At 57.0% G+C, this 27,328-nt stretch overlaps 2 protein-coding genes across 8 annotated transcripts in view; one reads left to right on the forward strand and one right to left on the reverse strand.

Moving 5' to 3' along the window:
• BICDL1 (BICD family like cargo adaptor 1) overlaps positions 1-9,307 on the forward strand; it is a 103,033-nt gene extending 93,726 nt beyond the window's left edge. For 3 of the 5 annotated variants that reach the window (XM_064578490.1, XM_064578491.1, XM_064578492.1), the window contains 3 exons: positions 104-234; positions 4,786-4,906; positions 7,534-9,307. In XM_064578490.1, coding sequence (XP_064434560.1) covers positions 104-234; positions 4,786-4,906; positions 7,534-7,695 — 414 coding nt within the window. In that variant the 3' untranslated portion in view covers positions 7,696-9,307. Of the gene's footprint in view, positions 1-103; positions 235-4,785; positions 4,907-5,758; positions 6,050-7,533 lie in introns of all 5 variants that reach the window. The other 2 variants (XR_010407430.1, XR_010407429.1) reach the window with 2 other exon arrangements.
• Positions 9,308-9,662: 355 nt separating this feature from the next.
• RAB35 (RAB35, member RAS oncogene family) lies at positions 9,663-26,216 on the reverse strand. 3 transcript variants are annotated; one of them, XM_054510493.2, is made up of 7 exons: positions 26,018-26,216; positions 22,837-22,941; positions 20,392-20,442; positions 17,752-17,875; positions 13,431-13,555; positions 13,213-13,337; positions 9,663-11,936 (listed from the first exon to the last, which is right to left on the reverse strand). In XM_054510493.2, exons 1-7 carry the CDS (start codon positions 26,067-26,069, stop codon positions 11,808-11,810), a joined length of 711 nt encoding a protein of 236 aa, XP_054366468.1. In that variant the 5' UTR covers positions 26,070-26,216; the 3' UTR covers positions 9,663-11,807. The 3 variants fall into 3 exon arrangements, with proteins under 3 accessions (XP_054366468.1, XP_045743478.1, XP_064434563.1); XM_045887522.3 differs by lacking the exon at positions 22,837-22,941 and having other exon boundaries at positions 26,018-26,212; XM_064578493.1 differs by lacking the exons at positions 20,392-20,442; positions 22,837-22,941 and having other exon boundaries at positions 26,018-26,213.
• Between the last annotated feature and the right edge of the window lie 1,112 nt (positions 26,217-27,328).

The following is a 27,328-nucleotide window of genomic DNA, read 5'->3' on the forward strand; positions in this document are numbered from 1 at the left end:
GGCACCCGCCTGGGGCTGCTTGTTCCTTTCTGCCTCTTTAAGGGCGTGCCCCCAGGCCAGCAGCAGTGGCAGCCCCCCGTTCATCCCTGTGGTCTCCCATCAGGTGACGTTGCTGAGTGTCGAGATGACTGCCCTGAAGGAGGAGAGAGACCGACTCAGAGTGACGTCCGAGGCCAAGGAGCCAAAGGAGCAGCTTCAGAAGGCCGTCCGGGACCGCGACGAGGCTATTGCAAAGTGAGTGGGCAGGGCTTGTCGAAGCTGACTGTCGTCACAGCAACATGAGTGTGTGCTCAGTTTTAAAAGTGAAACCCTACAGAAGACAACAAAAGTGAAAGTGTTTCCCTGCTGCCCACCCTCACCCCCAGTCTGGTTCTTCTCCTCAGACAGACGCTACTTACTGGTGGAGGTCGGGGGTGTGTTCCCTGCAGATCTTTTTCCTGTGCGTGTGCAGTACATGTAATACAGTTGTATCAGTGGGATGGTGCTCTATGTGTCTTGTATATCTTAGCTTTCTATCTCAGCTTTTCGATTTCATTATATAGATCTACCTCAACTTCTTTATTTTTAGGGGTTTTTAGGGGAGTTGTTGTTACTTTTTATTATGGACATTTTCAAGCATACACAAAAGTAGAAAAAAATAAGATGAATCCCTACCTACCTGTCTTCTGGTTTCAACCCTAATCAGCATATGGCTGACTGTTTCATCTATATCCCCACCCACCTCGTCCCCCTCCCCGCTGGATTGTACGGAAGCAAATCACAAGATCCCTCATCTCATCCATAAACACTTCAGTATAGATTCTGCCAGATAAAGACTCTTTCTGGAAAACACACAACCACAATACAGTTGTCACACTTGAAAAAACTTACAGTAATTTCTTAATATCATATAGTAACCAGCTGGCCCATAAATGTCTTTTTATGATTGATTAGAATCAGCCTCCAAAGTCCACAAACCCCATTTAGTTGATATGTACGTAAGTCCCCTCCATCTTTTTTTCCATATTGCAGTTATTTATCGAAGAAACTGATCATTTGTCCCCTAGAGTTTTTCTACATTCTGGGTTTGATGCCTCCTCAGAGTGTCATTCAACAGTTTTCTCTCACCTGCGTTCCTAGTAGGCTGGGTCATATTTTAATAATGTTTTGGGTTTTCTTTAACAGAGAAGAAATGCATTCTCCTATATTCAAAAAATTTGGAAGTGCATAGGCAAAAAAACATACGTACATATTCCCCATCCCCCTTCAAATGATTTCCTTATCATGCATTCAATCTACCTCTTCACTGTGAGGAGATAAAAGGTACTGGACATGTTGTCTGCTCATGAGGCACTTTGCAGCACGCTCATAACATCTGTGCACTTTACCGCTTAGAAACACTTCATCCTTTAATCCTCCCAGCCACAGCAAGAAGTAAAAATTTTAATCCCAATTTTTACAGATGAGGAAACTGAGATACTTACCCAGTTCCACAGCCACTGGTGATCACGCCTCCACCTCAGGTCTCTTGACCCCTGTCCCCACATCCTTTCCCCTTACCGCACAGGCTGCTTGTCAGCAAACTAAAAGGAGCCCACTTGAAACAAATTGTAAATAGATACTATATACCTTTTTAAAAAGTAATAGGACACATTTTAATTTCTGACTTTAAAATGCCGCACACCTTTCCCCTTCTCACTTCCACACACACTTGTCCGCTCCCTTCTGTTCTAATCATTTCATCATCTCCATTAGTTTTACCTTTGGGTCCCCTTTCCTGTCTGGCCAGGACCTTCTGTGAAGCTGACAATTTCCAGTTCATTTAGGAAGTATACTCAGTGAGGCTCACAAACCTATGCATCTCTGCCACTGGATTCCTGGTGAATATTTGCTTCATTAGCGAATACTTGAATGGCACTGTAATATTTTGGAGTGGGAGCATACTTTCATGAATAACAAAGAGTGAAATTGTGTCATACAATTAGGGAATAAAAATGGTAAAATTAAGGTGCTAATTGTGGAAGCCTGTTGGGAATAAAAAGCAGAATGAAGTTAGCTGTCTCTCAGCTGGACAAGCATACGAGAGCTGAACATCAAGCTCTGACCATTTTCTGCCATCAGCACAGGAGGTGGGAGATACAACCAGAGAACGTACCAGGGTGCAGGAGAGAAGAAGCAGAAGTTGTCTAGTCCCTTCCCTTAAAATAATTGGAACCTAGCTCTGACATCTGGGGGACCAAGGAGGCCAGCAAGTCTCCATGAAACCTTGAAATGCAGGCCTTTGCCTTCTGCCAAAGGAGGCCCAGTGAACCTCCTGGTGTCTGACTGAGCTGATGGGCAGACTCTCCTCTGTGAGTACTCAGAATTCTGCAGAGAAACCCTTGTCCTTCATGGACCCTACAAAGTAAGGCTGGTGCTGAGGGAAGGGGTTAGATCATTCCAGCACAGGTTAGCTCTTTTTCTGTCCCTTAGAAATTAAACTCTTGGTATAAAGAATTGAGACAACAGACCTAAAGAATCATTGAAACGTGGGGGAAGCACACTTTGTGTAGGACCTTAAGGGTTTTACAAGATGCTTTCCTACACCTCATCTCTGTTTCTCCATCCTGACTGCACTTTAGAATCATCTGGGGAACTCCCTGGATGCGGGGGCCCTCTCCAGACCATTCAGTCTGAATCTCCTAGTTCGGAGCTACTTCTTAAAAGTGTCCTACCCCACCCTGTGATTCTAGTGCGTAGTCAGGAGTGAGAACCCCCAGGAAAAATAACTTTCCTCTCCTCACTGGGCTACAAAAACCTTAAGGTGTTCTTTATCCTGCACAGTAGTGAGTTTCGGAAAAGTTAAGTAACAATTTCGTCCCTTGCAGGTAAATGGCCCTCACTAAAAGCCAAAATCGGGGGCTAGCAATCTGCCTCACAAAAACAGAAAGGAGTCCGTTACTAGTGGTTTCATTTAAATAAGGAATTCTTCCGGCCCTTTGAGATACTGCTTTTTAAAATTCTGATTAATATATCGATCAGCAGCCTCTGCGGCTTAGCTCTCCTGGTCTGGGGTTTCTCCTGAATGAAAAGCACCCAGATTCTCTAGGGAGCAAACGTTCTCTGGGGTGCAGTCCGAGGCTGGAATGCGGAGGTCGGCAAGTCGGACCCCGCTTCGGGGGTTTCCGGGAAGGAAGGGGACCCCCTGTGAGCCCGGCGACCCAGCTGCTGCCGGACCTCTGCCCAGAGGCCTTGGTCAGCCCATTCCGGGGTCTCCGGGCTTCTCGTGGCGCCACCTGCCGGGAGATGCCCAGAAGCTCGGGAGGCTGCCAGGGGTTTGCGCCGCTGTTCCGGGACCGCAGTCGGGGGGGCGGGGGGGGGCCGGCTGGGCGTCCATGGCAACCGGGGCCGCGCGAGGATTTCCGCCGTGCACCGCCAGCCAATAGCAGCGGGCGTGACAGGGAGCCTGAGGCATCTGAGACGCCGGCGCTCATTGGACGGCCTCTGCTCCCGTCCCCTCAACCGCAGTGCGGCGGGCGGACCCGGGTGATGCGAGCTGTCCGACGGCTTCTCTGGGAAAGGCGGGCGGGGCGCCGTTCTGCGGCCCTGAGGTGTCAGGGGAGGTGACTCGTGGATCGGACTTGAGGCCGGAGAGGAAGTGCCGGTCGCGGCGGTGGCCCCGAGAGCTTTACCCCAACTGCCCCGCCTCCCCGCCGCGCGTGGCTTGCTGCAGCCGGCGTCCCTGAGGCCTCTCCAGCCGGGTCTCCGTGCGTCCTTGGGACGAGCACATTGGTCGCTGGCCCGGTGCGTGAGGCAGTTTTGCTTTGCTGTTTCCAATGCAAAAGGCAGTTGATGACAGGGGCTAAGCAATGCCCGTTTTGGCAGCTGGGCAACCAGTGCCTCCTTGGCAGAAGCTGCCCAGATAGACTCTCACACTTCGTATTCCCACTCCCCCACCTCTGAGAAAAAATTAATTTTTTTGCATTGAACAACTATGATTTAGAAATGTTGGAAAAGGCAAACAGTAATATATGAAACATATTAAAATGTGAAAATACAAAATGCAGAAGTATGTGGGAGCCCATCACTGATCATCCAGAGATAGCCAAGTAGACATTGTTGTGTATGACCTTTAACCACACGGACAGTTTTTTCTTCGACAAAGCTAGGATCATAGCAGCCCTTGCCTTGTGGTGCTTTTCTCCACTCAGCAATACATCGGATTTCCCCATTGTCCGTGAATAATGAATACTCAGCGTCGTGGTTGCTACTGGCGACTGTGTCCGTCGCATAATTTACCACCAGTGCCCTAATTGCTATTGACTAGGGTTAGTTAGGCTGTGATCATCACCACTGTGTGACTACTTCTGCACACCTGTGTGCCTTTAGGACCGACCCCTTAAGTGGGGGGAGGTTGCTAGTGAAGAGGAGGGGCTGAGAGAACAAGGTCCTTACCTCCCATGGGGACTGGCCTTTTGGGGGGAAGGTTTAGCAGCTCCTTAGTGCCCTGTGAGGCCTTTGATGTCCTCTGGGCTCCAGTCCTCCTTTATCCTCCTCCCTGAGCCCCCTCTTCATCTGTGAGATGGGGAGGACAGATAGTCCCTTCACCCACACCTTGTTACAACAGTTGAGAAAATGGATGTGAACTGATGCTGGGAACTTTCCAGCCCTCTGCAAGGAACATCCTAGTTACTGTCACGGTTCCTATTTGTTGTGAGTTTGGTCAGAGCCTGTTTCCTCATCCTGTGGACTCCAGGTGCCCCAGGTAAAGAATCAGATGCCTCTGGTACAAGGCGTCCATGCTCACCATGTCTTGTCTGTTTTTAGGAAGAATGCTGTGGAATTGGAACTCGCCAAGTGCAAGATGGACATGATGTCTCTGAACAGCCAGTTGCTGGATGCCATTCAGCAGAAACTGAACCTCTCGCAGCAGCTTGAGGCTTGGCAGGTAAGGAGAGCCCTGAGACCCAGGGAGAGGGAAGACGAGGCTCTGGGAGGAGTGGCTGAACCCAGGCAGAGCATAAGGAGAATTTGTCACTAGAGGGTCCCATGCACGTGGGTGAGCAGTAACCTGCCTTCACCTGGTGCGATTCAGAGCCTGTGCTTCCCCAGTCCCCAGGGAAGAAGGCCTGAGGATGCTGTCGAGAGTGGTGAACCCCAGGCTGTGCCATTTAGGGCTGCAGTGGCCTCCTTCGGCTGGTCATCTCTGCTCTGTTTAAATTAGCTGGAAAGAAACAGCTGTTAACACAAAGGGCCCCAGAAGCCCTACATGGCGGGTCGAGAATTCACAGCCCGATGGATGTAGTTCCCCAGCCCTGGGGCCACCAGCAGCTGCTGCCCTTCCCTTTCTCGAAGGCCAGCTTCCTTTTTCCAAAGAGCACTACCTTGGGGGAAAATGAGTCAGTGTGTTCTCTCTAGGACCACCATTTTCAGAGTGCAGTCAGCCTGCTCTGTCCCAGCTCCAGCTTGGCTTCCCCTGGCCCAGGGTTGTACTTGCTTTTTGTTAAGGACAATTTCAGGATATGGGTGTAGCCTTTCGTGTCTCTCCCCACGAAAACCGAAGCCGACAGGTGAAGAGCGCCCCCCGCTGGCGGGCAGCTTAGCGGTGACCATCCCTCCAAGGGCCCAGCCGGCCCGCTCCCCGAGATGGTCCCTGGCTCCCGGGCTCTGGCCCCACCACCAGCTGGCCGGTCCCCGGCTCACCGCCCGTTCTTCTCTCTTCTCTCCCGGCTACAGTTTGCTTCCTCAGGGCTTTTTACTATCTGGCTCCTTTGGTTTCTGATCTAGTGGCCTTTCTCAGTTCCCGTATCAACAGCTTTAGTTGTACACCCCTCCTGCCTTTGAGGTGAGATCGAACCCCCGTTCCACCCACCGTGTCCCCCCGCTGCCATCGCCGTCCTGCCCCCCGCCTTCCCGTGGCCCGCCGTGTTGTTTGTGCCCGCATCCGGTGTCATCTCTGCAGCGTGTGTCGTGCCATCCCCCGCAGCACGCCTCCCGCCACCGCCATGGCCCGTCTCGGACCGCCTCGGCCCTGGTTCTTCGGTGCTCCCTCCGCGTCACTGGGCTCTTGTGCCCACAGAAGTACGGGCAGGTGTGGAATTCTAAGCGGTTCACGCCTGTGTGCGTATGAAGTTCTCAAGCGATCTGTGTCATGGGCTTTGCTCTGATGAATTTTAAGGTAGAGAAGAGGCAGTTGGCGGTGTGCCAGAAAAAGCCCTGGCGCTTTGGAGGGGTTTCTTTCGGAAGAGCCCTGTAACATTCCTAGTGCTGCAGGTAACAGGTTTTATGGAGCAGGTCCTAAGCGCATGGCGCTGTGCCCAGGATTTGGCACTGGGACCTCGGAGGTAGGGAGCGTGTCCCCTATTTCTGTGAGGGGGAGGGGAGGCGCTGGAAGGAAGCGGGGTGTGAGGAAAGAGAGGAGGAAGGCGGGAGAGCAGGACGTGAGCAAGGGAGGGAGCGGGAGGTCCACACCCCCTGCTCGCTACCTGGTGCAGACTACTGAAAGTCCCTTGGTTTCACAGTAAAACCTACAGTGGCAGGAGCGTGGGTGTGAGCGCAGGAGGGGATGGAGGGGGCGGGGGGGCGCCAGCCCCACTTCCTGCCCTTGTCAAGTGAGCGGCTGCCCGAGCGCAGCCCTCGCTGTCCCGCGCTCAAGCAGGACACGATCAGCCGACTCGCCCCAGGGGTTAAGCCAGGGTTTGGTGTCTTGACCAGGGCACCCCCGAGCCCACTGGGCTTAGGGGTGAAGGCATCAGGCAGATGCTTGTTATGTTCCTGCTGATGTTAACCAGACAGGGCTGGTTCTATAGCCAAAGCAGTAGCTTCCGTACTTTGTTAGCGGCAGATGCCTTTGCCGAGTGGGATCTTGTGCAGAGTCGGGATCTAACCACCAGAATGGAGAGAGGGCGGAGCTGCTGTGTCCAGAAGCCCCCCTGGGGGGTATAGCTGCTGTGCCGTGAGGCAGTCGGGGTGCGGGGGACATTCTCTGGGCAACTTTACCAAATTGGGGAAAGGTGCTACCCCCGCGAGGAAGCCAGGGATGTGGGCCTGAGCAGGAGCAAGGCGGGCCCTGAAGACAGCGGTGCCCGCGGCCTGTGCGCCAGCAGAGGGTGCCGTGTGTGCTTGCCCGTGTCCTGGCCGTGCGGGGCTGCCGTGGCCCCTGGGCACTCGCGGTGCAGGCTGCTAGGAACTTGAAGGGGGCTGACCCTTTGGAGCAGAGAGCCGGCAAGCAGGGGTCGCCCTAGGGCCCGGGGAGGGGTGCCAAGGGAAAGGGAGGCAGGGCAGAGAAGGCCGGCCACCGGCGAGGCCCGGGTGGAGACAGGCTTGCCCGTCTCTGGGCTTGTAGGGCCTCAGCGGGGGCGGGGCCAGCCAAGGGACCGTTGGTGGCGAGGAGGAGGCCAGAGGCGGCGGTGTCGGCGGCTGCTGTGTGTCTACACTTGCTGCTTCCGCGGTCGGCCTGCCCCGGCTGCAGCCGTTCAGTCATCTCATCCCATCGTCACCCCGCGTCCTGCGGACACATCCGCCCCCGGGCCCCGGTCAGCAGCGCGCTCAGCCCCTCCGCTCTGCCCTCCGCAGGATGACATGCACAGGGTCATTGACCGGCAGCTGATGGACACGCACCTGAAGGAACGGAGCCGGCCTGCTGCCGCCCTGTCCAGGGCCCCCGGCGCGGGGCGTGCGGACGAGCCCGGCCCCGCCGAAGGCAAGCGGCTCTTCTCATTCTTCAGGAAAATTTAGGTCGGGAGGAGTCAGGCCAGCAAGGATGGGTGGACTAGAGGTGACTGAAACGGGGTGCGTGCGAGGGCCCAGCACACCATGCTTGCACACGAGGGCTCCCCTGGGCCAGCTCCGCGGCCGCACTGCCCACCCACACTGGGGCCGAGTCGTCCAGAAGGGCCCACGCGGCCTGTGACGGCGGCCCTCCCCTCGACAGAGGGACAGGGAGGAGCCCTGTCCCCACTACCAGGCCGCGCCCGGCCTGGGCTTCCCCCGGATCCGCTGTTGAGCAGGGCTCAGGCTGCCTCCAGAGCAGCCCCTCGGGCTCTGCGGTGCAGACGCAGGGGGTCACAGCCCGCCCTGCCCACCCCTCGGTGGCTCCCGCGTCCCACCCCAGGCACTGCTGCCCTCCTGTTTGGGAATACGGGGAACAGAAGGAATGGAGGCCACCTCTGCAGGCCTCCGGAGGCTGTCGTGGCCCCCAGCGGGCCTAAGCTGCAGTGGGGGGGCGGGGGGGGCGGCCTAGTCCTCCGGGACAGCAGGCCTCACCCCCAGTCTTTGGCCCACGGGGCCAGGGGAGGCGGCTCCTCCCCCACGTGCATGCACCTCTGCCGGGAGCACTCTGCGGCAGGGGCGCAGCCTGCGGGGCCTGACGGGCTGCGGCTGTTCTCTTGCATTCGGCCACGATGGGCTTTACCCAAGCTTGGCTGTCACCATCCCAAGGTCAGGAGGAAGAAGGGCCCTGCCACCCCCTATCCCCCCATCCCCCACCCCCCGCCGCCACTGTTCTCCCTCCCTGGCCTCCAGGCCCGCCGGTGTTTTCCTGGGCCCTCTGCAGGCATTAGCCAGCCAGTCCTTTCCCCTTCATGGGGCCAGAGCTGGGAGGGGGTCTGCTCCTCTGCCCACGACCCCCTGCTCCCCTCACACATACAAGCTCTCGGCTCCGCCAAGTGAGTCCAGGCCACAGAATGGCCCCAGAGGGGTCTGCGGTCAGCCACGTCCACCTCGAGGGCAGCACTGGCACCACAGGGCAGATGCCACCAGATACTGCCACCCAGGCCTGCAGAAGGGTGAATCCTGCAACCTGCTGCTTCTGCTCCCTCCTCGGCGGCACCCCCCCCCAGCTGAGCCCCTCACTCAGAGGCACCCCGGGCTGAGCCGCCCGCAAGCTGCTTTACAAAGGATCATCTCCCTCCCTCACACGGGAAAGCACAGCAGGGATGAGCGGAAAGAATGTACCTATAGATATGTACATACCACAGTGCTGTAATTTTGTATGTAGCAATCATGTAAATACATGTATGGATTTTATAATATACATATTATATATAAATCTATAAAGGCATATTTTTAGAAAAACAGCGCACCACTGCTTCTTTTGAAAATAGTCTGAGAATAAAATGAATTTCTACAGAGCTTCCTGCCTCAATCATTGGGGACCCGAGGGCTTGTCTGCTCAGAATGCAGCTTCCACTTCAGAGCCACCAGCCGCCCGCTCTGAAGGGGCAGCGGGAGGGAGTCCTTCACGCCTCTGGGAGGTCACCTTCTCTCTCGGTCCCCGGTGAGTGGATTCAGCCAGGAAGGGGGGGGCACCTCCTCCGGAGGGTGCAGCATCCTGTCCAGGACAGCGCTCTGGGGCCTGCCTCCACACCCGCCCTGCTTCCCGAGCCTCGGCAGGCTGTACGCAGGAACTCGGAGCCAGAGAGCAATCACTGCATCCTTCCGGCCGCGCGGAGAATAAACACGGCGCTTCCCCTGCCATCTTACCACGCGCGCCCCCGACCTCTGCGCTGAAGCGGGCGGGGGGAAGCTCAACCTGGACCAGCCTTTTGTGGAGAAAACAAACTTCGCTCCTGAAAGCGTCCCTGGGCCTCAACAGGCCCCTGTGCTGGACTCAGACCAGGACAAACAAGAGCTGGATGCCGTGGGTGGCAAGAAGGCAGGCCCACCCTGAGCACAGCTGGAGGAGAGCAAACAGACCCTGGAAGAAAATTTGGCAGCTTGAACCTTTATTTTTAGTATTTTTTTAAAAAGCATAATTAGAAACTTTCAATACAGAAATAATCCTAGCAAACCATTTAAAAGTTTTGTTGTTCGACAGGAATTTCACATCAGGTCCACCAGGACGTCAGTCCAGCCCTGTGAGCCCCCCACCCCCACCCCCCCATTCATGCGTGTAACACTCAGTGGGACAGGCACACTGTCGTCACCAAAATCACCCCACCACCTGGGTCTGGACGTCCAGTTGCCAGAGCCACAGTGTCTTCTAGCCCAGGCTGGAAACTTCCAGGGCCCCTTCCCCTTATTGCTTGAATTTGCAAGCACTGCCACACTGACGTCACGTGAATGCTCAGAGTCGAGAACGCTGCCCGCCCATGAGTCTCGAGCTCTCTGCGTCCTGCACAGGACCTCTGGTCACCCAGCACAGCCCTGAGGACGGAGACCACACTTTCGCTCCTGGCCCCGCGGCCACCCTCCGCAGCCCCGCTTCCCCAGGCCCCGAGCTCCCCCACCTCGTCAGGTAGTTCCAGTGAAGGCCTGCTCCCAGAGAACCGCAGGCTTTTGGCAGTCTGGGGACGTGGAGAGACAGGTCAGTATTGACTGAAAACCCATCAACAGTGTTAACATGGAAAATCTGCAGTGTGATCTGTGATGTGATTGTCCAATCAGGGCTTTGCCTGGAATTCGCCTAGGAAAGGAAATCTAACAAAACACATCATGGTGTTGAAATAAATTATTCCCAGGTGACGTGATCCTTTTAGGGGAAAGGTGAATGATGAAGTGTCCCGAGGGGGACAGTAATCAAGTGCAGATGACCCTGGCTTTTTCCTCCAGGGCACCACGGTCAAAGCTGGCTGGCTCCCAGCCCCGGGCTGCCATCCTTCCCAGCCGCTAACAAATCCTCCCGGTCCCGCCAGTGATCCGGGTCCGCCTGCCGGCCACCTCTCAGGCGACGTCCCCACCGCCCAGCAGCGCCTGGCACCCACGCCTCACATCCACGGCTGCCTGGTGCCGCGACGGAGACCTGGGAGCTCCGTGGAAAGCCCTGGGCCGACAGAGACGAGGGCGGGAGGCCCGTTCTCCTCTCCCACCAAGAAATGGCCAGGAAGGCGAGGCTGCTCTGCCAAGACCCAGCCCCACGATGACAGGAAGCCATTCAATTTTTCTAAAAACACTGGACCCAAAGCAGGGAGGCCACAACGTTTGCTGCTGTGCCAACCAGACCTCAGGAAGAGAAAGTGTGAGGAACTTAATTCATTTGATTTGGCTTCATTTTCTTTATGTGTTAAAATAACGCACCTCGGTGCCCCTGCAAGCCCCCTTCCCTGCACAAACACACCCCTACCTTTCTGTTGGAACTGAAACAGGTTGGTATAAGTTAAAAGCCACGGTTTCCCTGGGGTTGTAGTTCAGAGGCATCTAGAAGGCAGGACAAGAAATCTGGTGACCAAAAGGCTAGGCCTCTAATGGGAGCCCCCAAGCCTACCTCCAGGCCGGGTTTCCCCCAGCTGCCAGATGATGGTGGTGGCGGGGGTGGGGGGGAGCTGGGCCGGGAAGAGACACGACAGAGGCCCCCCGAAAGAGGGGGCGACCTGACGTGCCAGGGACAGAAGGCGACAGCCTGTAGGAGAGAACACGTTATGAGGAAGGCCCGCTCCACCGGCCCAGGTTGGCTAAAGGTGTGGCTAGAACTCGAGCCTGTCTCCTCAGGAAGCCACCGGCCGGAAGATGGGATGGGGAGGGGTGCGGACGGGAGGGTCTACTGCAGCGGGCTGGCGTGAAGGAGGCAAAAGCCAGAGCAGGACGAGGGTGACGAGGGTGACGCGGCTGGTTAAAGCAATACACGTATGTACACACTCTGGCTCCTCAGTCTGCTCGGCTGGCCGCGGCCTCGCCGGGCCCAGGTGCCCGGGCCGGGGGCACCAGAAGGGAAGGGCAGGTCGTCCGACACCTTCTTGGCACTCACGGGGGGAGGGGAAGAAGTGCCGACGGCGCCTCCCGATACGAAAACGGGGAGAGAATTCTTTAAATAACGGCACGAAGCTGCGACTGTCCCCGAGGAGCCCCGCGGGCCGCGGGCGGGGAGCAGGCACAGCGCAGTCTCTGCGGGGGGCCGGGGGGGCCGGGGGGGCCTAGCAGCAGCGCTTCTTCCGTTTACTGTTCTTCGTGAGCTTCACCACGTCATTCTGTTGCTGCTGCTGCTGCTTGGCTAGGTTGTCCTTCTTTGCTCGGAGGACAAGCTCTGTGATGCAGTTGAACATCTGTGAGGACGAAGGAGGCGGGGTGGGCCTCAGACCCGGTGCCCAGGCCCCGCTCCCCATCTGCTCTTCCTACCCACCCTCAGGGCTTTCTGTACACATGGCCCCAGACCCTTTCCAAAAGGAGCTGGTAATTTCTAAAGGTCAAAAAGGAACAACATCAAAGCCCCATGAGCTGTGTCTTGGGGAAATCAAGCTCAGGGATTTTCCAGCCTTTCTTTTAAAAAGAGAGAAAGAACCTCTCCAGCTGGAATCCGGACAAGACGAAGGCGCCCCAGCTCCAGTGACGGGCCAGAGGGACCCAGAGCCTGCCTACTCCAGGCCCCCAAGATGTCCCTGTGGTGCCAGGACCCAGCGGAACTCCACCTGCCAACCCACATCCTCTCCTCCACTCTGCCAGGAAAGGTATCAAGCACCTGAAATAATTTGCTTCACTTACTCCTCACAAGCCAGGAGGCAGGAACCCTCACCCCACCCCAATCTACAGAAGGAACAGGTGCAACCTAGAGAGCTTAAGTCACCACCCAAGGTGGACAGAAAGGCCCGTCCTGTGATCCCAGGCTGACTCGGAGGCACCCGGGCTCCCTGCCACTGTGCATCGGGTGTCCAGGATGCAGTGGGGGATCCTGGCTTCCCTGGGTCTCTAGATTCCACACACTGTGGGGCAGGACTCACCTAAAGCTATGAGCATGGCCTGCCTGGGCTTGTGGCAAAAGGTCCCACTTTTCTCCCACAGGCTCACAACTACCTCCCAGCAGGCCTAGCGGAAGGGAAGCTGCCCCCGGGCCAGAAGCTCAGCTGCTCTGTGGGGGACCTGTGTCTCCCCAGCAGCCTCTGGGGGACTCGCAGCAGGTGCCCACCCGAACTCTGGAGGCCACAGGGAGGCAACCAGGTGTCTGCAGGGAAGCCAAGGCCCCAAGGAAAGCCTTGAGAGCAGGAAGACGTAATGGGTGGGGCCAGGGAGGGCAGTGAGGCTGACGACCGAGCGGGAACCCCGCGTGGCTGGGCTCAGGGTGACTCGGCCTCTTACAAGTTGAGTGATAGTCCTCAACTTGGAACCTCAGGTCAGAAGACTGTTGAGATATGAGCTAACACCTACAAAAGGCCCAGCACGATGCCTGGCACCCAGTAGGCCCCGAGGAACGGCAGTTACTAGGAGGTTTTCTGTCTGCCACCTGGGTACTCTGGGCAGGTTAGACGTGCAGAGAAGAGGACTGTGGCGGTGGGACAGAGTTGGGCCCCACTCCCTCCCCTGCCCCCACTCGGGCCCAGGCCTCACCTCTTCCACATTGACATTCTCCTTGGCGCTGGTCTCAAACAACTGGATCCCCATCTGCCCTGCGAATTTGTAGGCATCTTCTGTTTCCACCACCTTCCGCTCAGGGTCGTCATTCTTATTCCCCACTTCAAGGCAAAGCAAAGTCAGCCCAGCCCTGCAGGAGCACCCCCCAGCCACCCCCCAGGCCACTGTCCCCACCCCGGTGGGTCCAGCCTCACCTAATATTCGGCACACATCATCACAGTTTTGGTTGATTTCATGAAGCCACCGCTTAACATTGACAAAGGACTCCGCACTGGTGACGTCATAAACCACGATGACCCCGTGGGTCCCCCGATAATACCTGTAGGGTCAGGATCTGTGTCAGAGCTTCAGCCTAGACAAGAGTGGCCCCTTCACTAAGACCGAGCCTGCCCGTGTCCAGACAGCGGCCAGGAGATGGGGATGGGGCACATGCTCTCCTGCAAGACGCCCAGCATCTCCTCTCCGTGTGACCCCGGCTGGACATCCGGGAACCATGCGCCAGCCGGAATGCTCAGCAGCACCGTTGCTCACGCTTGTCCCCAAGGCACCAGTGAAGAGGGAGCAGCCCTGAGGCGGCCGGTCAAGTTGTTCGAGTCTGCCACTAGCCTGAACCTTCTTTGAAGTTCTTGTTTTAGGTTTAAAATGCAAGTAATTCTTGTATTTGATGCCCTATTATCACTGTCCTTGTTTTAACATTCAAAGACCTTCTCTCTTCAAATCTCTTAGTAAAATGCCATTCCAAGAAGACACACCGTTTGGGAAGCCCCGCCAACGTCTCATTCACCCCGCTGGGGGCAGGTGGGCACCTCCCTTCCGCCGCTCTGGGCCCGTCTGTGCTGGCGGCAGAGAGCGCGTGGAGACGGTGTGGGCACCCGGGCACAGCGGGAAGAAGGTGTCCCAGAGGTGCCACCATCCAAACGTGCAGACCCTATGGCCTGAGATCAGCCAGAAGCTCTGGAAGGCAGGAGGATGGAGGACATGGACCGCACACACCACCACCCCCCGCTGGCTTATCACAGCCTGAGCACTCGGTCCTCACGCCTGGCGCCAGAGCCTTAGGGGATGGGGACGTTCTCGCGACCGGCTCAGCGGCGCTCTGGCCAACTCTTCACTTGCTAGGCCCAGCTGCAGGACAAAGGCTACCCTGGCACCATCGCTGAAAGGATGTGGGACCCCGGGACAGTTACGGCAGGCACCTCGGCGCACCTCCGTCCTCAACTGTAAGCTCGTACCTGCTCTTGGGACGGCTGCGAGGAATAAAGGAGAGAACTGAGGTTTCCACAAGGGCCAGTCAGTAGCCAGCAGTCAAGGAATGGGGGCTCCTCACCATTATTAATATTCCTTCAGTGACAAGCTGGGGCCCCTGACCCAGGTGGAAGAAAACCGAGGGACAGCGTGCAAGGCAGCGGGTGACCCGCTCTCCCGAGCTGGCTACCAGGGCCGCGAGCAGAAGCAGTCTGTGCGGTGCCCCCGGGTCCAGCCCAGCTGGTCTCCCCCACCCCGTCTCTGCCCCCCTCGGAAGGCTGCTGGGGGCTCCCGGGGGCTTCGTTCTGCCACAGCTTTGCCTTCCAGGGACGCGGTGTCCCTGCCCTGGGGAGGCCGAACCGTGAAGCCGAGCAGGCGCCGGGCCCTCAGGACCAGTCTCGGTCATGCCCCAGCAGCTGCTGCTGGGAGCGCCAGGTCCTCACCCAGCTGGGCAGGAGTGCGCGCCAGGGCCAGGGCGACAGACGACTGTCCCCGGCCAGCAAAGGCAATGCGAGCGAGGAACACATGTCCAAGCTCTCCTGCGTTCAAGACTACTGAAATGCCAAGAGATGCCGAAAGGGCAAGAACTGAGGACGAGATCGGGGCTCAGAGCTCTGAGGAGGGGGCACCAGTGCTTCTGGACCTCCTGTCACCACCGCCACCAGTAATGACACCCGCTCAGCCCTGCTCAGCTCTGGGCCTGGCACGGCGCCCAACACTTCATATCCACTGCCCTATTAATCTTTGCAGCGACCCGGTATGACAGACACGAGTGCCACCATTTTACCAGGGAGGCCACGAGGCCACGGGGAATGACCTGCTGAAGTCAGAGCGTCTGGGTCGGACTCCCGGGCCAGGGCCAGGGATCAAAGGGGCTTCCCTTCCTCACCACCCAGCAGCTCGTTACTCACTCCTCCCCGACCTGCACCCCAGCCGCGCCTCCCAGGGTCAGCAAACCCCGGCCTCAGAGACAGAAGAAACAGGGTGACCACAGGGCTCCTCGTCAGGCTAACAGGACGCGTTTTAGTTTCTCTTTTAATGCCCTGAATCAGGAAAGGCCATATGGCTACAGCCTGCCCGCCCCAATCCCCGGAACACTCCTGAACTCTCCCGAGGCTCCCTTCTTCTCCAGCCACCCTGGCAGGACGTGGAGTCTTTCCGTCCTCACAGCCCACCCCCACCCGGCATGGCGTGCGCGGGGGACCGCGCCACGGAGCTGCCTCAGCTTCCCCAGCACAGGCAAGATGGCCAGCAGGGGCTGAGCCCGGGGTCCCCGGCCACCACTGTACAGCACTGCCCCCTTCTCGAGCAGCCCGGAACCACCACATGTTGCCCTCCGGTAGCTGAGCTACTCCAGTGTCCCCACCAGCACAAAGGAGGCGGTTCACCCTCTTCCGCCCTGACCTGAACGGAGCTGACCTCGAGGTGGCCACGACTCCTCCGCACCCCAGCCCACTGCCCTGCCCAAAGCCCTTCTCACGGCCACGGGCCCAGTGTTCTCGGCCACCCTCGATTCCCTGAGCGGTTTTAACCCACAGGAGACACTGGAGCATCTCCTCAGCCCCAGGCCCTCAGGTGGGGCCAGCAGAGAGCAGGGCCGTGGACTGAGCTGGAAGGCAAGAGCTTTGGCATCAAACGGGCCTCAATTCAACTCCTAACTAACCAAACTAAGTCACTTTACCCTCTCTGGGCCTCAATTTTCTCATCCATAAAATGGAAATAATCACAGGGCTCTTTATTTGGGATTAAGTGAAACAAATACAGTAAAATCCTTAGCAACGGTGCCAGCTCAGAGTAAGGACATCTGGGGTCAATGCCCTGACCTCCTGACCTGGACAAGCAGTGTTGTTCAGGTCTGGATGCTTGGGCTGCCCGTGCCATCCATCCTACCCCAAGGAGCCTCTGACCCAGCCGCTCTCCTTAAGGCCTTGCTGGCAACTGCTAAGACACAAGGGGACTCAGGCAGCTCATCAGCAAGTAGTCAGAGAGAGCTGCAGCGGGTGGCGCCCAGGCCTGGTGACAGAAGCCCCTCCTGCTCAGGGGCTGCTCGGGCTCCAGCCCCTCGAACCAGGGCAGCCCACCCACTGGCCTAGCCCCTCTGCCTGCCTGGCCAGCACCCCCGAGAGTCCCCCCATGACACTCCCAGCCACCACCGTGGGCACTTTTCACCCCTCAGCGTCCCACCGCTCCCAAGACCCTGAGGAGCCTCCAGATGAGTGGGCCAGCCTGGGGTCTGTCCCATTTCCATGCCGAAGGGAAGAAAGGGATCTCTGGCCAGAAAAACTCACACACTTTCCCAAGAGCCCCCAGGCACACAGGAACTTCTGGGGGAGGCAACGGAGAGGCCTACCAAAGCAGCAACTACTGCAGGCCAGACACCGGCTCCTCCTCCGCACACGTCACGGCGTGGAGCTCAGGCTCGGCCACCCACTGGGAGCAGGACCGCTCAGAAGTTCCCTCATCTGGAACGTACTGACTGCAGCGAGCGCAACCAGATCGTCCAGGGGAAGCCCAAGCACAGAGCACCTGGCACAGGGGACTCAGCATTAAAGCCAGTCCTAAGGAGAAACCCTCTGGGAAACTGAAGCCCAGAGAGTTTAGGCAGCTTGCCCAAGGTCACACAGTAGAACAGAAATATAAATTCCGAACTATCTGTCTTCAAAGCCCTGCTCCTTCCTGGAAGCTTTTCTACTAACAGCTCAAGAACCAAGAGCCCCTCCACAGGTCCACAGGACTCCTGCTGTACGGGGCCCCGGCTGGGTTCCCCTCTGTACAGCGAAGAGCCACAAAGGTGCTGCAGCTGCAAAGGAGGGCGGCCCACTGGGTGAACCTGGCTCCCGGTAAACGGCTTTGGGGAGGCAGAGGAGAGGCCTCCCGAGGGCCTCCTGCGTACCCATGCTCCTTCCGGGCCTCTCAAAAGAGGGAAGCCTCCTCCCAAGTTGGGGTGGGTGACGGGAGCATGCACGGCCGGCCGAATAAGAGTCACTCACTCACCGAGTGACCACCTAGGGAGCCACACCCCTGTTCTCCCATTTTACATCCCGAGGAACTGAAGGCCAGAGGGCGAGCTGGCTGACTCGTACTGTCCTGACAGCCCCCAGAGCCAGGGCCCCCAGCCAGCGGCGCCCATGGGCAAGTAGGCCACCTCGTCACCTCCTCCTCCACCAGCAAGGAGCCCGCCCCATGACATCTCTGTGACTTGGGACACCCGATGCTAATCCAAATGCAGGTGGCGAGTGGGGAGAACGGGAGGAGGCCAGCCTGACTCACGTGGAGGTGATGGTGCGGAAGCGCTCCTGCCCGGCCGTGTCCCAGATCTGCAGCTTCACTTTCTCCCCGTTGATCTCCACGGTCCGAATCTTGAAATCCACTCCGATCGTGGTGATGTAGCTGCCTGCACACACACGCACGTCAGCCAGGCCCGCGGGGCGCCCCCGTCAGGCCGCGTCCTCGCCCGCGCAGGGGACCCCAGCCTCCACAATCCCTCCCCGCTGGCTCTTTGTGCCCAGCAAGTTCGAGGTCCCGGGGACACAGCCCTGAACAAGAAAGATAAGGTCCTCACCCCGATGGAGCCCTCAGTGGTGGAAGGCAAGAGACAGGACACAATGAAACAGTGACAAAGACCACAATTTCAGGAGTGAGGAGCACCACAGAGGAAATTAAACCAGGATGAGACCGGGGAGGGGCCAGGCTCCCTGCATTAGAAGGGCCGGCCTGAGCGTGCCGGGGGACCCAGGACACACTCTGGGCTTTTTTTCCTGTGCTATTCCCAACACTGTAAATGACCCACAACATTAACTTCCTAACACAAGTCACGACCTGCATTTTGGAAAACACTGCTCCAGGCAGAGCAGACAGTAGCAAAAATAGCAATGGGGGAGGGGGGGTCACGTGAGGTCGGGCACGCAGTGGGAGGCAGGTAGGGGGACCAGAGGCCAGGTCTCAGGGCCTTTGTGCCATTTCCACGAGCTTGGACTTTCTCTGCTGTGTGGCAGGGCGGCACTGAAGGGTCTGAACCAGAGCCTGAGCCGCACTGTAAGCAGTTCATTCAGGCATCTGTGTGAAAGATGGAGCTGAAGAGAAAATCTAGCCAATGCCCTAGTCCCGCCCAGGCTGACAAACAGCACACGTTCATGCTCTGTTTAGGGCTGACTGTGTAACTCGGTGCTGCAGACAAGACCCACGCACACCCAACTATATGGTGCATATAGGAGGGGTCAAAGTTCAGGGTGGGGCAGAGATCAAGGACGACTTCGGGGAGGAAGTCACACTTGGGCCTTGCTCAAAGAACAGGCACCATTTCCAAGGCGAGAGAAGGTGGGAGGCAGAGCGACCAGTGTCTCGCAGGTGGAGCCCCGGGATGCTGCTCAACATTCTTACACGCAGAGCAGCTCCCTCCCCTCCCCGGGAAGCACAGGGCCCCAGTGTTGATGGTGCCAAGCTGGAGAAACCCCAGTATAAACTCTGCTCACATGAGAAGGCCGCTGATGTTTGCCACCCCAGGAAAGAGCCGGCCAGAGACCCCGTATGGGCAAGATGAACTTGGCCGTCGGGTATGGGATAGGCAGAAGCTGCCGTGACACTTCGGGCCAGAACCAACGGGGCTCTCGACTAAGATGCTGGGGGTAGAAACGGAAAGGAGACACTGCCCGGGAGACCCTGGGCGGAGAGCAAGAGGGACACAAGGAAGAGCAGTGCTCCTGAGCCTGGGAAGCTGCCGGTAGGTACCATCCCTGAATGGAACAGAACAGCAACAACGCCCGGCTGCTCCTTCTGGAGGGATTCCTTAGTCCAGGCACTAGGACTCGGGGCATCTCGGGTAATCCTCACAATCACCCTGTGCGGGAGGAACGCCGAGTGGTCCCATTTCACAGATGGGCTGAGACTTAAGTGGTGCCCAAGGGCACACACGGAACAGACCACTCTTCCCGACATCACACCAGCAGGGGTACCGCAGGGCTACTGTCGGGCGAAACCCAATTCTCTACCAAGAGGGAAGTGTTCACCACGTAATCACTTCCTAATTGTAGCTTGCTGCTCAACCACAGCACACGAATTCCAATGACAGAGTCACGTTCAGTCCTTGATCAGAGAGGCCAAGCCAACCAGAAGCCTCTGCAATGAACCTGACATATTCAACAAAAACATGTCCAACTTCACCAGCTATCAGGAAAATACACATTTAAGTGATGGCACTTTCTGCCTATTAACTTAGCAAAAATGAAGACTAAGATGCAGCACTAATCAGAGTTGACAAGGGGCACTTTTGACCCCTTTAGTGGGAGTGTCACTTAGCACAGCTTCTTTGAAAGGCGAGATGGCAGTTTCAAAAGCCCAGACCCCGACCTAGTCACTCCACTTCTGGACAAGGATAAACATACGATGCATCCGAAGTAACGCATCACTTAAAACAGAAGCATCCAGAAAGCACGCGCATATCAAGAGCACTGCTAAGGAATGATGTAGATCCATGCACAGCTCAGGAAAATCCACAGCCATTCAGAAGAACCAGGGGTCTGCTAGAGATGGGCAAGGATGGTCCTTGATATTCCGAGGGGGAGGCCAGTTGCCAAACCATCACATGTAAAGTTGAAAAAAGTCAGGAAGACACACACCATGCTGAACAGAGGCTCCCAGGGCAACAGAGTAGGGGCAGGTGAAGGGACAGCTTTTATTCTTCACCTCGTTGAGTCTGCCTGTTTGACATTTTATACAAGCATGTACTAACTTGTAATACTTAACTTTTTTTTTTCCTCCCTTAAATGCTGGGGCACAAAAAGTCTCCGGGTAGAAAAGGGATGGGCTTACAAAAGGACTTTTTGAACCAGACAGACCTTAGGCAAAGGCCTGGCCAGGTAAAGGGATCTCAAACCCAGAATACTCCAGCAGCATCCCAGGGGGCACACTCACCTGAGAAAGTGTTGTCGGCAAAACGTAACAGTAAACTGCTCTTGCCCACACCTGCAGGAGAGAAAGCAGGAGATGAGAGGGCGCATGGGTCCCTCCCTCTAACCCAGTCCTTCAGGGAGATGGCATTCAAATGTTAACTCTTAAGAAGCTCAGCAGACCCATCTCCCACCTCAGTGCTGCTTTTTATCTCCCTGACTGGCCGGCCACACGCCAAGAACATCTCTCCCACTCAATGTCTGACCTTTTCCTCTGTCCTGGTGTGAGAGAAGCTGCCCCAAGTCCCGTGGGGAGAGATGAGAAAGGGGCTTATGCCCAGGCCCTGTGCTGATGAGACCAGAGGAAGATACCAGACGAGAGAAATAAAGCAGGGGGAAGGTCAGCCAAATGATCTGGGCCCCAAAGTGTGTCTGAAACACACGGTCCCTAGAAAAGTATACACCGTGTGTGGAGCTTCAGTTTGTGCACAGCATGAGATGAGGAACTGTGAACCCGGAAGGGACCCTTGAGATCATCAAGGCCATTTTACAGGTGAGAAAACTGAGGCCCAGACAACACAAACCAACTGCCAACCATCCTCCCCCTGCTGATGTCACTGCCGGCTGGATTGGTGAGGAGGGGGTGTCTGCCTTACACCTGTCAGCCCAAGAGCTCACACATGCTCAGACCATTTCACTTAGCACGGCAGCCCCTAACATACTTGTCCCAAGAACAAGCAGAACCCCATAAGCCTGGCTTCCCTTTACCTCAAAAGGAGCAGCTCTAGCCTGTGCACCTGCCCTGTCTCCCCCACCCCATCCCCTACCCCTGCCAAGCCTAAGGCCGACTGGGTGAACCAACCCCAGAAGGAAAGAATCGGACACACAGAGTTGAGTGTGTGAAGGGCACTTGGATGCCCCTGTCATTCCAGCTATGTCTCTCAAGAGGAGGCACCTGAGGCTGCGGGAAGCTAAGCAGCTGGCCTTCGGGGCCTCCACAGGGAAGCGCGGGGCTGAGATGGGAATCCGGGGCTGTCTGCTCCGGGGCTCTAGTGCTCTCTCCAACACATACCGCCAGGGCAGTCTTCCTGCATCTGGCTCAGAAAGTGGAACAAAAAGACCCCAGAGGGGCCTCTGCATCTGACTCCTGTTAGATTTGCAGCAGCCTGCTAGACGGGAGATTTCCACTAGGGTCTCAAGTGCCCCCAAGCTAAGTGCAAATGTGTGGGGAGGGGCCCACAGGCATCCAGCAGAGCCTAAGAGGGCGCTGCCTCCGCCCCCCTCCCATGCAGTTTCTAGAAACCTAACCAACCCCAGACAACCTCTCTGGCCAGTCCTCTCTGATGCTCTCTTCTGGGGACTCCTCCGATGAATGAGTGGTCCGGAGACACCCAGAACTTGTTTCATGGAGTGAACCTGGGGCTTCCCTTCCCAAAGACAGGGGCGCGGCTCTGAGCAGACGGGTGCTGCGCCCACGGTACCTGCTGCTCAGCCCCCCGTGCCCGCAGGACTCTTGCTTAGAGCCACTTCCTCATCGCCACTTCTGCGAGGCTTCCTGCTGAGCCCAAGGAGAGCCCAAGCCCTGGACTGGGTCCCCACGGTGCTCTGCCTGGCGCCGGGCCTCCATCAGGCCTGCTGGCTCCTTGGCTTCCTCCTGGAGCCTTCTGGGCCCGCTTACTCAGCTAAAAGCTGTGTCTGGGCCACTAGCTGTGAGTTCCTCTAGGAAGGAGATCTTGCCTCCCTTGCCCTGGATATTTACAGCGCTGGAAGCTGGGCCCAGCACTTAGTCGACACCAACAAAGCATGGCTTAATGAATTTAGGCCCAAACAAACGCCAATCGCACTGACAGCTATACCACTGAATGCTCTGACCGCAGCATCCACAGAAGCCAAAGCAGTGGTTTTCAAACTTTCAGGGGGGCAGCAGAATCCTTCTTTAAAATTAAATTTTATCTGGGGGCGCCTGGGTGGCTCAGTTGGTTAAGCGACTGCCTTCGGCTCAGGTCATGATCCTGGAGTCCCGGGATCGAGTCCCGCATCGGGCTCCCTGCTCGGCAGGGAGTCTGCTTCTTCCTCTGACCCTCCTCCCTCTCATGCTGTCTCTCATTCTCTCTCTCAAATAAATAAATAAAATCTTAAAAAAAAAAAAAAATTAAATTAAATTTTATCTGGATCCCATATATCTAAAACAGGTTGGGGGTGGGCCTGGGTGGCTCAGTCAGTTAAGCATCTGACTCTTGGTTCCAGCTCAGGTGAGATCGTGACCCCTCGTCGGGCTCTGCGCTGGGCGTGCAGCCTGCTTAGGATTCTCTCCCCCTCTCTGCCTCGGCTCCTCCCTCCCCACCGATTGCTCTCTCTCTCAAAAGAAATTAAAAAATACAAGACGTAAGGGGGAGTTGCTCTCTCTGCAAGAAGCAAGGAAGCAGCAGTGTGCCCTCCGGCTTGGCCTCTCCGAGTCCCCTGCACTCACCCCGCTGCTCTGCAGAGCCGCTGAAAACCGCCTGCAGAACGACCACTACCGTCACCACGTAACTGCTGCTCTGGGCCTGACACCGAGCTCCGGCACTGCTCTTCCCTTTGAACGGAAGAGAAACCCGCCCTGAGAAATGACCTCTCCTAAATATCCCTGGAAGAGGCCTCCTCGGGAAAACACGCTGCTTCCATTCATCCCACAGCACTGGCGTAAGGGAGGAAGTGATAGGTACCAATCTACCTTCGCCACGGCTGAAGTCAAGGGCTTCCCAAGGGCCGCACCCGGCACGAAACCCAACCAGTCCTGCCCCATCACCTCCTACCCTGCGAAGACCACAGGCAGCCAGGAGACCGATTTATTCGGCAAACACCGCACGTGCCCCTCAGCCCTCACCGCTCTCCCCTGCTCCCTGCCTCTTGGCCTACACAGATGCTCTGGTCCTCAAAAAGCCCCCACAGAAGTCCCCACCCTCAGCCCTGCTCCTCCCTTGGGCTTACAGTTAGTTCCCTCACTCGTCTGGGCTTCAGTTCTGGACTGCTGAAGACCCTTAGACCTTTGAGTAAAGCGTTTGCAGTTTTAATCTTGGCTCAGTCACCCACTCACTGTACGACCTCAGGCAAGTCACTTCCTCTCTCTGAGCCTCAGCTCACTCGTCTGTAAAGTAAAAGGCTTTAACTGGTTCTCTGATGGCCACTCCAGCCTCCAGGTTCTAAGAATGAGGATGGCTGGCCCCACAGTTCAGATGAAATGCTGTGACACTTCTGAGCCGATCAGAAGAACGTAAGAGAAAGTGTAGAACCTGAGCCATAAAGAAGAGCTGCAAAGCTGAGGGAATGTATCCCAGAAGTGTATACGATGTGGCAGAGTGGGAAGAACTCTACATTTATAAAGAAAGAAGCGAACATTCATTGAGGGCCCGCCAGGCCTGACACCAGCTGCTCACGCATAGCACCGACGTGCATGAACTCCTGGCTTTGCCTGTGACGAGCTGTGTGACTTCGGGCAAGTCAGTCAGCGCCTCTGAGCCTTAGTTTCCTTATGTGGCAAATCACACAGGCAGCAGGTGAGAACCAGATGAAAGCGTCTATGAAATCATTTGAAAAACCCTAAGAAAGCCTCCCCATAAGGTGCCGGTCCCGGGCGGTGCCTGACGTTCTCCCTCAGTTGCCACGCTCAGTCTGAACTTCCATCTCCCAGGCTCAGAAGGGTCCAGCTTTGACTCCTGTACCTGATGTAGTTGTACAAGCTCAGACTGAACTAGGAGCCAGCCACATAACTTAGCGAGTCTTCTCCCACACCTGACTTCTGGGTGAAAAATCAATACACCAAGCAAAATGTACTGTGAGAAAGGGGGCCAGAACCTCCCCTGGGTTTTACAGAGAAAAGCCATCAAGCTGCATCTTCTTGCAGAATTTATGCTTTTCATTTTGGGGTATCAACACACAAGCCCTAGAGGGATAAGGACCCCTGACCGTGGTGGGCTTACTTTAACTCCAAAAGGAGAGAAATTACTCTGGTGTCAGCCCCTGAGAACGAAGGCCGGGGCTGAAATCAAATCCTGTAAAGGTGGAAAGCCTCAGGACCCTAGCGAATAACCAGAGTCCATCTCCAAGGGTGAGTCTACACAGCTCATCTGGTTTTCTCTCATTCAAACCACAACGAATCCATCCTCCACCCATCTAACTCCTTCCTTGACCACAGCTACTCTGCATCTCCCTTCTTGGCCCTTAACTTTTCCCCTTACCTCTCCCTTCCACCAGTAACCACAGAAACCTCAGCCATCCTTCACCAGATCCAGACCACCAACCACACCCCAATCTAACTTCACAGTGAGATCAAAACCCACTCACTTCCATGGCCAGCTATGGCCCAGTGTCACCCAACACTCTTCCATCAATGTCCTACAACCCCTTTGATTTGCTCCCCTTTCCTTAACAACCCATGGGCTCTACCACCAACCTGGCCTCTGCCTTCAGTCATATGACGGCCTTGCCCACACTCAACTCAGGTCTGGTCTATAAACCTGGCATGCTCCCAAGCCTCCTATCCCAACATATAATCCCAGCACCTCAGCTATGCTCCCATAAACCCCCCAGGGCCTGCCTCCCTGACCTCTTGGTCACCCCTTAAACCTGCTTACCTGCCACACTACAAACACCTCTAAAACCCTCCACCCTTTCCCAGAAACCAACCTGTCTTTTCTAGGAACTTAACATTGATTCATTCATTCAACAAATGTGCTTTAGGCACCTACTGGTTGCAAGGCACTGCACCAGGCCCTGGAGAAGATGCCGTGCAGGGAGCTAGGAGCTCTCCAAGAGTGTATACGTGGTCAGAGCCCTTTTGCAATATTGGCTGACCCAACTCCAGTACCCCATCTAGTATACAGTATGTAGCAGCAAACACGGACTGAGCACTCTCTCCGTGCAGGCACTGTTCACAACACTATGTGTGCATTATCTCACTGAATACTCACTCAGCCCTGCGAGGCAGATTCTACTATCAGCTCCATTTTACAGATGGGGAAACGGAACGATACAGATAATAATTCAGCAGGAATGTGCCAGGCCTTGTGCGAGACCATCCCATGAGACAGGTTCTGGGATTATCCCCAGTTTACAGAGGAAGAAACTGAGGCTTACAAAGGGCACTAACAATCACATCAATAGCTAGCATCTACCCAGGGCTGACTTTACGCCAGGCTCCGCGCTAAGCACTTTCCCAGCTTTATCTCATCAAATAGTCAACCACCCAGCGAGGCAAGTCCCCACTTCACAGATGAGGGAACTGAGGCTCACAAAGGCGAAACAACTTGCCCAAGGTCACAGAGTGAGGAAGCTGGTAGTCCCAGAACTCGAACCCGGGTCTCTCCAACTCCATGCATCGCGCGACTTGACCAAGGTCACACGTGAGGCAGGGGCAGGCGCGGCGAGAGAACCGGGAGCCCCAGCCCCGACCCCCGTGCGCCCCGCGCGCCCATCCCCTCCGCTCCGAAGCCGGGTGCCCCAACCTCACCTCGAGGCCACCCGCAGCCCCTCGGCGCGCCCCTAGGGCCGACGGCCGCCGGGCAGCCCCGCCCCGCGCGGGCCGGCACCTCCCCGCCCGCCTGCCCGCCCCGAGGCCCCCGCGGGCCGCGCCCGGCAGGGCCCACGCCGCCTCCGGCCGCCGCGGCCCTCACCGCTGTCGCCGATGATGAGCAGCTTGAAGAGGTGGTCGTAGTCCCGGGCCATGGCGGGCGGGGGAGGCGCGCGCGGGCGGGCGGGGTCGGTGCTGGCCTCGCGATCCGCAGCTCCCTCCGGGCTGCTTCGGCAGCGGCGGATCCACTTCCCGAACAAACAGCCGGAACTGACAGAAACACCTCCCTCCTCTCCCCCTCCTCCTCCTCCTCCTCCTCCTCCTCTTTAGCAGCCGCCGCCGCCGCTGCCGCCACCTCCCTCCTTCCCGCCCCGCCCCGCCAGTGCGCAGGCGCAGCGTTTGACACCGCCTTTGCGCAGCCGCAGCCGCGGCCAACCGCGCCCTCTCCGCGCTCGCGCACCGCGCAGGCGCCCTGGCGGAGGCCCGCGGGCGCGGGCTTGCCTTCCCTGCGTCTCGTCGGCGAACGTCGCCGCAGTCGCGCGCGGCCCTGGGGGTTCGGAGAACCGGGGTGCTGTGGAGCCTTGAAGGACGCCGAGAGCGCCGGAGAAACTCGGCCGTGGCCCGGGACGGACTGGCTCCTTCATCTTCGAGAGCCGCAGGCGCTGCGGAGACGGAAAGAGCGGCACGCAGTGACCTTGGAGGCGGGGCTTACGCCGAGCTCCCGGTTTCTCGAGACCCGGGACCCGGACACTCCGCCCCCTTCCGCACGGACGCCGCCTCCGGGGTGCTGGTCCCGGGCCTGCGGACTGGACGCCCAGGCGGTCGCTGGCTGCCCGGTTTTGAGGGACACGAGTTGCCTGCGGAGCGGAGCGTGAGAGGAGTGTGGCCTTTGAATCACCACTAGCCCCGTGACCCCATGGAGCCTGGGTTGCCTCCTTGGTAAAATGGGGAGGGCAGGTCCAGAGTCAGAGTCCCGTCCACCTTGACGCGAGCCGGTGTGAGCGGCACCCGGAGCCCGAAGCGGCAGCTCCCTCGGCTTCGATTTTACACCGCCTACACAGTCACATCTCAAAAGCGTGTGGTTAGGAAGACCTGGGCCGCCGGGAATTAAGCGGGATTGGGTTTATCATCAGCTCCAGTTTTTTCCCTGTTTTAGAGTAAGTTCCCACCTGCCCTAAAAGTGAGATGCTCCTCCTGCCATTCTGAGAATTGCAGAGAATTCGAAGTTCCTTATAGCCCTGCCCCTTTTCAGTCAAGTACCTGTTGAATATTTCTACTCGTTTTACCATTTTTAGTCTGAAAAGTCAAACTAAGTAATACAAAAAAGTAATACTCATGGTTAAAAAACAAACTGTACAGAAGTTTACCCCAAAGTACAAGTTACTGTTTTTCCTTAAGACCCACTCCTCCTGGG

This window comes from Mirounga angustirostris, unplaced genomic scaffold, assembly GCF_029215605.1.
Source record: "Mirounga angustirostris isolate CCGP_5_RB_7025 unplaced genomic scaffold, mMirAng1.0.hap1 SCAF_14, whole genome shotgun sequence".
NCBI classification, from domain to species: Eukaryota; Metazoa; Chordata; class Mammalia; order Carnivora; family Phocidae; genus Mirounga; species Mirounga angustirostris.

Bases quoted from the DNA above. Each gene is read 5' to 3' on its own strand.
- RAB35 (XM_054510493.2), bottom strand. From the start codon at position 26,069: ATGGCCCGGGACTACGACCACCTCTTCAAGCTGCTCATCATCGGCGAC. The intron at 22,942-26,017 runs GTGAGGGCCGCG...TTCCGTTCAAAG, and splicing joins GCTCATCATCGGCGACAGCG to GGAAGAGCAGTGCCGGAGCT. The intron at 17,876-20,391 runs GTGAGTGTGCCC...GTGTGTGTGCAG, and splicing joins TGCCGACAACACTTTCTCAG to GCAGCTACATCACCACGATC.